At 47.0% G+C, this 14,055-nt stretch overlaps 1 protein-coding gene and 1 non-coding gene across 2 annotated transcripts; one reads left to right on the top strand and one right to left on the bottom strand.

Annotated features, from left to right (window-relative positions):
• Positions 1–8,262: 8,262 nt before the first annotated feature.
• Positions 8,263–9,573, top strand: LOC149596913 (uncharacterized). Its single transcript, XM_089861438.1, has one exon. It carries the CDS (start codon positions 8,263–8,265, stop codon positions 9,571–9,573), a length of 1,311 nt encoding a protein of 436 aa, XP_089717564.1.
• Positions 9,574–12,915: 3,342 nt separating this feature from the next.
• On the bottom strand, positions 12,916–12,988 carry TRNAN-AUU (transfer RNA asparagine (anticodon AUU)). The gene has a single exon. It is a non-coding gene; the product is annotated as a tRNA-Asn (tRNA).
• Between the last annotated feature and the right edge of the window lie 1,067 nt (positions 12,989–14,055).

Raw genomic sequence — 14,055 nt, 5'->3', positions numbered from 1 at the left:
ATTCAAAAACGAAGAAGCTCCAAATGCAATCATCAATAATTTCTTTAATTGTTGTATTGTCTGTCAAATCATACTCAAATTAACATATCTTTACATAAATTTTCCTTAAAAGACGTCCGTTTATCTAAAGTTCTAAGTCTTTCTTTTACAACCTCTCTCGGCAGAGTCGGTTTGCTTTCTATATTGTCCGATGGTAACAAGCGCTCTTTTTCCATCAAGAGTCCAATACGTTCTACTCAGGCTTTGCTTTTGCTAGTTTTAACACAAAGTTCAAGTTTTACCCCCTATTATTGTTACAAAGCGATCCCCAATATTCGTCACTCCGAAGTTTTATGACTTTACAGGGCCAGAGGGCCTTTTAACATCCTAGTAATAAAAACCATCCGTCGAACCTTTCAAATGCATTACTATAGCCTTAACAATAGTACAGTATTTCTTAGCAATTACAGGCCGTGCCATACGACAGTTCTTATTTTGGTTTAGAGTTTAATGTTATCTTAAAGGTCTTTACATAAAAAACATATCAAACATAAGTATTCATTATAAGTAAACCTTAACTAATCTTAACTAAACTGTATCTAAACTAAATTCGGACCATAAAAACCCATAACTTCTGCTTATGGGAAAAAAGGTCCTGGGAAAACCCCAGTGGGGAAAACCATTAATTTCAATAATTATTTAGGTCTAAATGACCAGGCTCGTTGTGGATCGCCGGATTCAACAATCTGAGACCCTACAACACCTCTCCCGGGTGGGCACGAACCACCAACCTTTCGAATAACAGCTGAACGCGCTAACCATTGCGCCACGGAAGCCCAAAAATTAAATGCTCGTCAGGTATTGTGTAAAAACCTTGACTTTTTACGTCACATCTGAGACCTCACAACACCGTTCCCGGATGGGCTCGAACCACTAACCTATTGTTTAACAGCCGAACGCGCTAACCATTGCGCCACAGAAGCCCAAAAATTAAATGGTCGTCAGGTATTGTGGAAAAACCTTGGCTTTCTACGTTACATTTGAGATCCCACAACACCGCTCCCGGGTGGGCTCGAACCACCAACCTATTGGCTAACAGCCGAACGCGCTAACCATTGAGCCACGGAAGCTCAGAAATTAAATGGTTGTCACGTATTGTGGAAAAGTTTTGACTTTTTACGCCACATCTGAGACCCCACAACACCTCTCCCGGATGGGCTCGAACCACCAACCTTTCGATTAACAGCTGAACGCGCTAACCATTGCGCCACGGAAGCCCAAAAATTAAATACTCGTCAGGTTTTGCGTAAAATCCTTGACTTTTTACGTCACATCTGAGACCTCACAAAACCGCTCCCGGATGAGCTCGAACCACCAACCTATTGGTTAACAGCCGAACGCGCTAACCATTGAGCCACGGAAGCTCAGAAATTAAATGATTGTCACGTATTGTGGATAAGTTTTGACTTTTCACGCTACATATGAGACCCCACAACACCTCTCCCGGGTGGGCTCGAACCTTCAACCTTTCGATTAACAGCTGAACGCGCTAATCATTGCGCCACGGAAGCCCAAAAATTAAATGTTCGTCAGGTATTGTGAAAAACTCTGACATTTTACGTTACATCTGAGACCTCACAACACCGCATCCCGGATGTGCTCGAACCACAAACCTATTGGTTAACAGCCGAACGCGATAACCATTGAGCCACGGAAGCTCAGAAATTAAATGGTTGTCAGGTATTGTGAATAAGTTATGACTTATTACGTTACATCTGATACCCTGCAACACCTCTCCCGGTTGGGATCGAACCAACAACCTTTCGGTTAACAGGCGAACGCGCCAACCATTGCGCCAAGGAAGCCCAAAAATTAATTGGTCGTCAGGTATTGTGGAAAAACCTTGACTTTTTACGTCACATCTGAGACCTCACAACACCGCTTCCGAATGGGCTTGAACCACCAACCTATTGGATAACAGCCGAACGCGCTAACTATTGAGCCACGGGAGCTCAGAAATTAAATGGTCGTCAGGTATTGTGGAAAAACTTTGGCTTTCTACGTTACATTTGAGATCCCACAACACCGCTCCCGGGTGGGCTCGAACCACCAACCTATTGGTTAACAGCTGAACGCGCTAACCATTGCGCCGCGGAAGCCCAAAAACTAAATGCTCGTCAGGTATTGTGTAAAAACCTTCACTTTTTACGTCACATCTGAGATATCACAACACCGCTCCCGGATGGGCTCGAACCACCAACCTATTTGTTAACAGCCGATCGCGCTAACCATTGCGCCACGGAAGCCCAAAAGTTGAATGCTCGTCAGGTATTGTGTAAAAACCTTGACTTTTTACGTCACATCTGAGACCTCACAACACCGCTCCCGGATGGGCTCGAACCACCAACCTATTGGTTAACAGCCGAATGCGCTAACCATTGCGCCACGGAAGCCCAAAAATTAAATGGTCGTCAGGTATTGTGGAAAAACTTTGGGTTTCAACGTTACATTTGAGATCCCACAACACCGCTCCCGGGTGGGCTCGAACCACCAACCTATTGGCTAACAGCCGAACGCGCTAACCATTGAGCCACAGATGCCCAAAAATTAAATGCTCGTCAGGTATTGTGTAAAAACCTGACTTTTTACGTCACATCTGAGACCTCACAACACCGCTCCCGGGTGACCTCGAACCACCAACCTATTGGTTAACAGCTGAACGCGCTAACCATTGTGCCACGGAAGCCCAAAATTTAAATGCTCGTCAGGTATTGTGTAAAAACCTTGACTTTTTACGTCACATCTGAGACCTCACATCACCGCTCTTGGATGGGCTCGAACCACCAACCTATTGGTTAACAGCCGAACGCGCTAACCATTGCGCCACGGAAGCCCAAAAGTTAAATGCTCGTCAGGTATTGTGTAAAAACCTTGACTTTTACGTCACATCTGAGACCTCACAACACCGCTCCCGGAGGGGCTCGAACCACCAACCTATTGGTTAACAGCCGAACGCGCTAACCATTGCGCCACGGAAGCCCAAAAATTAAATGGTCGTCAGGTATTGTGCAAAAACTTTGGCTTTCTACGTTACATTTGAGATCCCACAACACCGCTCCCGCGTGGGCTCGAACCACCAACCTATTGGTTAACAGCTGAACGCGCTAACCATTGCGCCACGGAAGCCCAAAAACTAAATGCTCGTCAGGTATTGTGTAAAATCCTTGACTTTTTACGTCACATCTGAGACCTCACAACACCGCTCCCGGATGGGCTCGAACCACCAACCTATTGGTTAACAGCCGAACGCGCTAACCATTGCGCCACGGAAGCCCAAAAGTTAAATGCTCGTCAGGTATTGTGTAAAAACCTTGACTTTTTACGGCACATCTGAGACCTCACAACACCGCTCCCGGATGGGCTCGAACCACTAACCTATTAGTTAACAGCCGAACGCGCTAACCATTGAGCCACGGAAGCTCAGAAATTAAATGGTTGTCACGTATTGTGGAAATGTTTTGACTTTTTACGCTACATCTGAGACCCCACAACACCTCTCCCGGGTGGGCTCGAACCACCAACCTTTCGATTAACAGCTGAACGCGCTAACCATTGCGCCACGGAAGCCCAAAATTTCAATGTTCGTCAGGTATTGTGGAAAAATTCTGACATTTTATGTTACATCTGAGACGTCACAACACCGCTCCCGGGAGGGCTCAAACCACCAGTCTTTTGAATTGCAGCTGAACGCGCTAACCATTGCGCCACGGAAGCCCAAAAATTAAATGGTCGTCAGGTACTGTGTAAAAACCTTGACTTTTTACGTCACATCTGAGACCTCACAACACCGCTCCCGGATGGGCTCGAACCGCCAACCTATTGGTTAACAGCCGAACGCGCTAACCATTGCGCCACGGAAGCCCAAAAATTAAATGGTCGTCAGGTATTGTGCAAAAACTTTGGCTTTCTACGTTACATTTGAGATCCCACAACACCGCTCCCGGGTGGGCTTGAACCACCAACCTATTGGTTAACAGCTGAACGCGCTAACCATTGCGCCACGGAAGCCCAAAAACTAAATGCTCGTCGGGTATTGTGTAAAAACCTTCACTTTTTACGTCACATCTGAGACCTCACAACACCGCTCCCGGATGGGCTCGAACCACCAACCTATTGGTTAACAGCCGATCGCGCTAACCATTGCGCCACGGAAGCCCAAAAGTTAAATGCTCGTCAGGTATTGTGTGAAAACCTTGACTTTTTACGTCACATCTGAGACCTCACAACACCGCTCCCGGATGGGCTCGAACCACCAACCTATTGGTTAACAGCCGAATGCGCTAACCATTGCGCCACGGAAGCCCAAAAATTAAATGGTCGTCAGGTATTGTGGAAAAACTTTGGGTTTCAACGTTACATTTGAGATCCCACAACACCGCTCCCGGGTGGGCTCGAACCACCAACCTATTGGCTAACAGCCGAACGCGCTAACCATTGAGCCACAGAAGCCCAAAAATTAAATGCTCGTCAGGTATTGTGTAAAAACCTTGACTTTTTACGTCACATCTGAGACCTCACAACACCGCTCCCGGGTGACCTCGAACCACCAACCTTTCGGTTAACAGGCGAACGCGCCAACCATTGCGCCAAGGAAGCCCAAAAATTAATTGGTCGTCAGGTATTGTGGAAAAACCTTGACTTTTTACGTCACATCTGAGACCTCACAACACCGCTTCCGAATGGGCTTGAACCACCAACCTATTGGATAACAGCCGAACGCGCTAACCATTGAGCCACGGGAGCTCAGAAATTAAATGGTCGTCAAGTATTGTGGAAAAACTTGTCTTTCTGCGTTACATTTGAGATCCCACAACATCGCTCCCGGGTGGGCTCGAACCACCAACCCATTGGTTAAAAGCCGAACGCGCTAACCATTGCGCCACGGAAGCCCAAAAATTAAATGGTCGTCAGGTATTGTGGAAAAACTTTGGGTTTCAACGTTACATTTGAGATCCCACAACACCGCTCCCGGGTGGGCTCGAACCACCAACCTATTGGCTAACAGCCGAACGCGCTAACCATTGAGCCACAGAAGCCCAAAAATTAAATGCTCGTCAGGTATTGTGTAAAAACCTTGACTTTTTACGTCACATCTGAGACCTCACAACACCGCTCCCGGGTGACCTCGAACCACCAACCTATTGGTTAACAGCTGAACGCGCTAACCATTGTGCCACGGAAGCCCAAAATTTAAATGCTCGTCAGGTATTGTGTAAAAACCTTGACTTTTTACGTCACATCTGAGACCTCACATCACCGCTCTTGGATGGGCTCGAACCACCAACCTATTGGTTAACAGCCGAACGCGCTAACCATTGCGCCACGGAAGCCCAAAAGTTAAATGCTCGTCAGGTATTGTGTAAAAACCTTGACTTTTACGTCACATCTGAGACCTCACAACACCGCTCCCGGAGGGGCTCGAACCACCAACCTATTGGTTAACAGCCGAACGCGCTAACCATTGCGCCACGGAAGCCCAAAAATTAAATGGTCGTCAGGTATTGTGCAAAAACTTTGGCTTTCTACGTTACATTTGAGATCCCACAACACCGCTCCCGCGTGGGCTCGAACCACCAACCTATTGGTTAACAGCTGAACGCGCTAACCATTGCGCCACGGAAGCCCAAAAACTAAATGCTCGTCAGGTATTGTGTAAAATCCTTGACTTTTTACGTCACATCTGAGACCTCACAACACCGCTCCCGGATGGGCTCGTACCACCAACCTATTGGTTAACAGCCGAACGCGCTAACCATTGCGCCACGGAAGCCCAAAAGTTAAATGCTCGTCAGGTATTGTGTAAAAACCTTGACTTTTTACGGCACATCTGAGACCTCACAACACCGCTCCCGGATGGGCTCGAACCACTAACCTATTAGTTAACAGCCGAACGCGCTAACCATTGAGCCACGGAAGCTCAGAAATTAAATGGTTGTCACGTATTGTGGAAATGTTTTGACTTTTTACGCTACATCTGAGACCCCACAACACCTCTCCCGGGTGGGCTCGAACCACCAACCTTTCGATTAACAGCTGAACGCGCTAACCATTGCGCCACGGAAGCCCAAAATTTCAATGTTCGTCAGGTATTGTGGAAAAACTCTGACATTTTATGTTACATCTGAGACGTCACAACACCGCTCCCGGGAGGGCTCAAACCACCAGTCTTTTGAATTGCAGCTGAACGCGCTAACCATTGCGCCACGGAAGCCCAAAAATTAAATGGTCGTCAGGTACTGTGTAAAAACCTTGACTTTTTACGTCACATCTGAGACCTCACAACACCGCTCCCGGATGGGCTCGAACCGCCAACCTATTGGTTAACAGCCGAACGCGCTAACCATTGCGCCACGGAAGCCCAAAAATTACATTGTCGTCAGGTATTGTGCAAAAACTTTGGCTTTCTACGTTACATTTGAGATCCCACAACACCGCTCCCGGGTGGGCTTGAACCACCAACCTATTGGTTAACAGCTGAACGCGCTAACCATTGCGCCACGGAAGCCCGAAAACTAAATGCTCGTCGGGTATTGTGTAAAAACCTTCACTTTTTACGTCACATCTGAGACCTCACAACACCGCTCCCGGATGGGCTCGAACCACCAACCTATTGGTTAACAGCCGATCGCGCTAACCATTGCGCCACGGAAGCCCAAAAGTTACATGCTCGTCAGGTATTGTGTGAAAACCTTGACTTTTTACGTCACATCTGAGACCTCACATCACCGCTCCCGGATGGGCTCGAACCACCAACCTATTGGTTAACAGCCGAATGCGCTAACCATTGCGCCACGGAAGCCCAAAAATTAAATGGTCGTCAGGTATTGTGGAAAAACTTTGGGTTTCAACGTTACATTTGAGATCCCACAACACCGCTCCCGGGTGGGCTCGAACCACCAACCTATTGGCTAACAGCCGAACGCGCTAACCATTGAGCCACAGAAGCCCAAAAATTAAATGCTCGTCAGGTATTGTGTAAAAACCTTGACTTTTTACGTCACATCTGAGACCTCACAACACCGCTCCCGGGTGACCTCGAACCACCAACCTTTCGGTTAACAGGCGAACGCGCCAACCATTGCGCCAAGGAAGCCCAAAAATTAATTGGTCGTCAGGTATTGTGGAAAAACCTTGACTTTTTACGTCACATCTGAGACCTCACAACACCGCTTCCGAATGGGCTTGAACCACCAACCTATTGGATAACAGCCGAACGCGCTAACCATTGAGCCACGGGAGCTCAGAAATTAAATGGTCGTCAAGTATTGTGGAAAAACTAGGCTTTCTGCGTTACATTTGAGATCCCACAACATCGCTCCCGGGTGGGCTCGAACCACCAACCCATTGGTTAAAAGCCGAACGCGCTAACCATTGCGCAACGGAAGCCCAAAAATTAAATGGTCGTCAGGTATTGTGGAAAAACTTTGGCTTTCTACGTTACATTTGAGATCCCACAACACCGCTCCCGGGTGGGCTCGAACCACCAACCTATTGGTTAACAGCTGAACGCGCTAACCATTGCGCCGCGGAAGCCCAAAAACTAAATGCTCGTCAGGTATTGTGTAAAATCCTTGACTTTTTACGTCACATCTGAGACCTCACAACACCGCTCCCGGATGGGCTCGAACCACCAACCTATTGGTTAACAGCCGATCGCGCTAACCATTGCGCCACGGAAGCCCAAAAGTTGAATGCTCGTCAGGTATTGTGTAAAAACCTTGACTTTTTACGTCACATCTGAGACCTCACAACACCGCTCCCGGATGGGCTCGAACCACCAACCTATTGGTTAACAGCCGAATGCGCTAACCATTGCGCCACGGAAGCCCAAAAATTAAATGGTCGTCAGGTATTGTGGAAAAACTTTGGCTTTCTACGTTACATTTGTGTCGTATCCATAAAAAACTCTACTGCCGCTTTATTAAAAAACCCGACTCATCTACTATTTAGTTTTTTAGTCTAATTTACATTGTATAAATATCGGGTATTCCTTTTGTACACCACGCATTCACGGGTTAAACTTCTATTGTAAAGTTCTTATAATGACTAGCTGTTATTCAGTAATAAAGTATATTTAGCTTAAATCTCACTCGCAGTTACTTACATTCAACTACACAACAATGGCGACGGAGGCGAGATGAGATTCTACTACATTAGCTATTCATACGTCACTACCTTTGCGTCACCGTTACTACTATTGCTGCTATCGACATCATTACAGCCATGGCGTTACCCGCCAATACGTCTACTTCTACCAGAGGAATCATTACGGGACATTTCGAGCCTTACGACAACATCGAACCATGGTGCCATTACGCTGAACGAATAGACCTCTACCTTAAGGCAAACGATATCACCAATGCAGACAAGAAGGTAGCAATTTTCCTGACACTACTCGGATCACATACTTACGCCCTGCTACGAAGCCTCGTGAGTCCGGCAAAACCTGCAGACAAGACATACGATGAACTGGTACTCCTGCTTACGACTCATTTCAACCCACCACCATCGGAAATTACAGAACGCATCCGATTTTCGAAGAGAGACCGCACTCCTGGCGAATCGGTTTCCGCGTACATAGTGCACCTGCGTAAACTAGCCGAACATTGCAAGTTTGGAGCCAATCTAGAGACGATTCTCAAGGACCGCCTGGTGGCGGGAATACAAAATCAAGCCGTCCAAGCCCGATTCATTACCGAGACACCACAGGATTTGACTCTAAAAAGAGCCATCGACATAGCCCTGAATATGGAGTCTGCAGCAAGGCACCTGAACTACATAAACGGAAGTACCTCAGGAGTCAAGGGTTCGGATGAACTTCACCGGTTGTCTACCAAAAGCGACAATAACCATTGCCGACGTCCGCTGAAGCCCACAAAACACAAACTTGCCCGTCTACCTCCAAACCTATGCTACAGATGTGGAGACGTAAACCACAAGGCGAACACCTGCAAATACTCAACGGCCGTTTGCAACTATTGCAAGAAGACGGGACACCTGGAAAAAGTTTGCTTATCTGCCAAGAACGACGGTCAAGGTCCAGCCAATACTACGCGCCGTACAAAGAACAAGACTAACAGAGTTCATTTTCTACGAGACGCACAACTATCCACTAACGCTGCAACAACTTCGACATTACCGCCCAGCACAACTATACTGGAATACGACATTTTCCAGCTCTCAGCAGAAGATACGCCTACCTTACAACCTGCTCCAAGGCCATACTTGTACGATTTCCTGGTCAATGGAGTGAAGACTCAAATGGAACACGATTCCGGAGCATCCTACTCCGTCATTTCGGCTTCAACGTACGCAGAACTTAAACAACGAACCGAAATGCCTGAGCTTCAACCAACAACCACAGCCTTAAAGGCTTACAATGGAATGCCAGTGGCCACGAAGGGTTTCATCGAAGTCACCGCAAAGTTGCAAGACGTCAGCGCCAAACTACCTCTCATAGTAGTTACTCAACCGCTACCTAGCCTTGCGGGAGAAATTGGATCGATGCATTCAACTTGGCACCACCAGTTCTAAAACAACAAGTCTTCATCGACAACGTTACGTCCACTTCACGGACAGACAAAATCCTCAAGCAACACGAGTCTCTGTTTTCACCTGGACTCGGTTTGATGAAAGGCGTGCAAGTTCACCTGCACCAAAGACCCGATTACGTCCACAGAATCTTCAAGCCCAGAACAGTACCTTTTGCCGTCAGGGACCTAGTCGATGAAGAGTTGGAAAGACTATTAAAAGCGGGAATCATCGAACCAGTTAAAACTGCTAAATCAGCAGCTCCGATCGTTCCGGTACTCAAGGCCAGCAAGAAAATAAGAATTTGCGGCGATTTCAAACTAACAGCAAACAAGGCTACGTTAACCGAACAGTACCCTTTACCGAAGATCAACGAAATTTTCTCCACTCTCAACGGCGGAAAGAAGTTTACTAAGCTTGATCTTCGGGACGCGTATAACCAGCTAGAACTGGACGAAGAGTCAAGAAATCTGGTCGTGATCACCACACAGAAGGGACTATTTCGTTACCGACGACTACCCTTCGGCGTGTCTTCAGCTCCAGCGGTTTTTCAACGAGAAATCGAGCGTCTACGGGCCAATATTCCCAATGTCGCAATCTTTCAAGACGATCTTCTGATTACTGGTCCAAACGATGAAGAGCACTTCAAAAACTTGGAAACAGTCCTATCTCGACTAGAAGAAGCTGATTTGAATCTGAGACGAGAAAAATGCGTTTTCCTTACGAATTCTGTCGAATATCTTGGACACTTGTTGGACGAAAGGGGTCTCTCACCTTCTGAGAAGAACTTAAGACCTATCCTGGAAGCCCCCGAGCCAACAAACGTAATGGAGCTGAAATCCTTCTTGGGACTAATAACCTACTATTCCAAGTTCGTGCCAAATATGTCGGACCTGCTCAACCCTCTGTACAAACTTACCAGAAAGGAGCAACCTTGGATATGGGACAAAGAAACCAATGAAGCTTTCGTCAAGGCCAAAGGAATACTAGCCTCATCCACGGTGCTAGTACATTACGATCCAACAAAGCCACTAGTACTTGCCTACGATGCCTCTCCTGTAGGACTCGGTGCAGTCCTGTCGCATGTAGAAGCCGACAAGTCCGACCGTCCAATTGTCTTCGCATCGAGAACGCTGTCTTCCGCCGAAAGAAACTACAGCCAAATTGAAAAGGAAGCCTTAGCCTTGGTCTTCGGAGTAACTCATTTCCGGGAATACTTACTCGGACGACGTTTCACATTGCTTACGGACCACAGCCCTTTGGCAATTCTTCTAGCGGACAACAAGCAAACACCAACAACAACTGCAGCACGTATACAACGTTGGGCTATCACCTTGGCAGCCTACGATTATGAAATCAAATATCGGCCTGGTAGCCAAAACGGTAATGCGGACGCTATGAGTAGATTACCCTTGCCGGACACTTGCGAAACAACTCCGCAACCAATGGAATACGTCATGCTACTCGACGACGCAAATTCCGGTCCAATCACCATCAAGGACATAAGAACAACGTTGGAAACAGACGACACTACCAAGCAACTACTGGACTTCATCAAAAATGGCTGGCCAAAGAATGTTCCGGACCATCTGAAGCTCTTCAGTTCACGAAGAAACGAACTTACAGCCGTTTCTGGAATAATACTATGGCACAATCGAACGTACATTCCTGAGCGAGACCGTCAGAAAGTACTGGAAGAGCTCCACGAAGGACATTTAGGCATGACCAAGACGAAACGTATAGCCAGAACTACCGTCTGGTGGCCAAACATCGATCAAGAAATTGAGAACTTGGTTTCAAATTGTCACGCCTGTCAGCAAAACCATCCGATGCCCAAAAACGTCACTACTCATTGGCCAAAAACTTCTGCTCCAATGGAACGAGTCCACATCGATTACCTCGGACCCGTCGATAAGAAAATGATACTGGTTTTCATCGACTCATACTCCAACTGGATAGAAGCGGTTTCAACAGAATCGACCACGTCCTCAACCACCATAGACATTCTGAGGGATATCTTCGCTCGCTACGGATTGCCGAAATGCCTCGTTTCAGACAACGGTACCAACTTCACTAGCGAAGAATTCAGACAGTTCACCAGCCAAAACGGTATAAAACACTTGACCATAGCGCCGTACCAACCATCCTCAAACGGACACGCAGAAAGAGCAGTCGCTACGGTCAAACACGGTCTTGCCAAGCTGACAGAAGGCTCCATGAAGACTCGCTTGGCGAAAATCTTGTTTGCCCATCGAAAATCGCCCAATGAGGAAGGGAAGACGCCATCCTTCCTTTTCCTACATAGAGAGCTGCGTAGCCGTCTGGATTTGCTGAAACCTGTTCCTGCAACTGCAACCACTCCAGTACAGCAAGAGAAATTCGCAGTCAACAGGAAATTCCGTTCAGGTCAAGAAGTATGGGCGAAGAACTACGGACAGGGACCGAGTTGGTTCGAAGGATCTGTTTTGGGACCTATCGGCAGAGTCATGCTATCTGTTGCGACACCACTTGGAAACATACGCAGACACGTCAATCAAATAAGACCACGAGTTCCAAATGTTCCTACATCGTCCCTTACCAGCATCGGAGATTCTCCAGAAGCACAACCTCTGATCACGCTGCCACAACATTGGGAACCGGCGCCACTCTCGTCAGCAATCATAACGGCTATTTCCGTACCAACAAACCAAGCGGAGCAAGACACAAACTCTACGCTAAGAAGATCCTCAAGAACTACCAAAGCACCTGATCGCTTAACGTATTACCAGAAGTGACAGAAATTAAAACGGAGAGGGAAGTGTCGTATCCATAAAAAACTCTACTGCCGCTTTATTAAAAAACCCGACTCATCTACTATTTAGTTTTTTAGTCTAATTTACATTGTATAAATATCGGGTATTCCTTTTGTACACCACGCATTCACGGGTTAAACTTCTATTGTAAAGTTCTTATAATGACTAGCTGTTATTCAGTAATAAAGTATATTTAGCTTAAATCTCACTCGCAGTTACTTATATTCAAATAAACAACAATTTGAGATCCCACAACACCGCTCCCGGGTGGGTTCTATCCACCAACCTATTGGCTAACAGCCGAACGCGCAAAACCATTGAGCCACGGAAGCTCAGAAATTAAATGGTTGTCACGTATTGTGGAAAAGTTTTGACTTTTTACGTTACATTTGAGATCCCACAACACCGCTCCCGGGTGGGCTCGAACCACCAACCTATTGGTTAACAGCTGAACGCGCTAACCATTGCGCCACGGAAGCCCAAAAATTAAATGCTCGTCAGGTATTGTGTAAAAACCTTGACTTTTTACGTCACATCTGAGACCTCACAACACCGCTCCCGGGTGGGCTTGAACCACCAACCTTTCGGTTAATAGCCGAACGCGCTAACCATTGCGCCACGGAAGCCCAAAAATTAAATGGTCGTCAGGTATTGTGGAAAAACTTTGGCTTTCTACGTTACATTTGAGATCCCACAACACCGCTCCCGGGTGGGCTCGAACCACCAACCTATTGGTTAACAGCCGAACACGCTAACCATTGAGCCACGGAAGCTCAGAAATTTAATGGTTGTCAGGTATTGTGGAAAAACTTTGGCTTTCTACGTTACATTTGAGACCCCACAACACCTCTCCCGGGTGGGCTCGAACCACCAACCTATTGGTTAACAGCTGAATGCGCTAACCATTGCGCCACCGAAGCCCAAAAATTAAATGCTCGTCAGGTATTGTGTTAAAACCTTGACTTTTTACGTCACATCTGAGACCTCACAACACCGCTCCCGGATGGACTCGAACCACCAACCTATTGGTTAACAGCTGAACGCGCTAACCATTGCGCCACGGAAGCCCAAAAATTAAATGCTCGTCAGGTATTGTGTAAAAACCTTGACTTTTTACGTCACATCTGAGACCTCACAACACCGCTCCCGGGTGGGCTTGAACCACCAACCTTTCGGTTAACAGCCGAACGCGCTAACCATTGCGCCACGGAAGCCCAAAAATTAAATGGTCGTCAGGTATTGTGTAAAAACCTTGACTTTTACGTCACATCTGAGACCTCACAACACCGCTCCCAGAGGGGCTCGAACCACCAACCTATTCGTTAACAGCCGAACGCGCTAACCATCGCGCCACGGAAGCCCAAAAATTAAATGGTCGTCAGGTATTGTGCAAAAACTTTGGCTTTCTACGTTACATTTGAGATCCCACAACACCGCTCCCGCGTGGGCTCGAACCACCAACCTATTGGTTAACAGCTGAACGCGCTAACCATTGCGCCACGGAAGCCCAAAAACTAAATGGTCGTCAGGTATTGTGTAAAAACCTTGACTTTTACGTCACATCTGAGACCTCACAACACCGCTCCCGGAGGGGCCCGAACCACCAACCTATTGGTTAACAGCCGAACGCGCTAACCATTGCGCCACGGAAGCCCAAAAATTAAATGATCGTCAGGTATTGTGTAAAAACCTT

The sequence above is a fragment of the Phalangium opilio genome, unplaced genomic scaffold (assembly GCF_054372755.1).
Source record: "Phalangium opilio isolate 3A_F unplaced genomic scaffold, DU_Popi_V2 ptg000390l_1, whole genome shotgun sequence".
Lineage (NCBI taxonomy): Eukaryota > Metazoa > Arthropoda > Arachnida > Opiliones > Phalangiidae > Phalangium > Phalangium opilio.
The sequence above is the reverse complement of the archived record's forward strand: the minus strand, read 5'-3'. Positions and strand labels throughout refer to the sequence as shown.

Bases quoted from the DNA above. Each gene is read 5' to 3' on its own strand.
- LOC149596913 (XM_089861438.1), top strand. From the start codon at position 8,263: ATGGCGTTACCCGCCAATACGTCTACTTCTACCAGAGGAATCATTACG.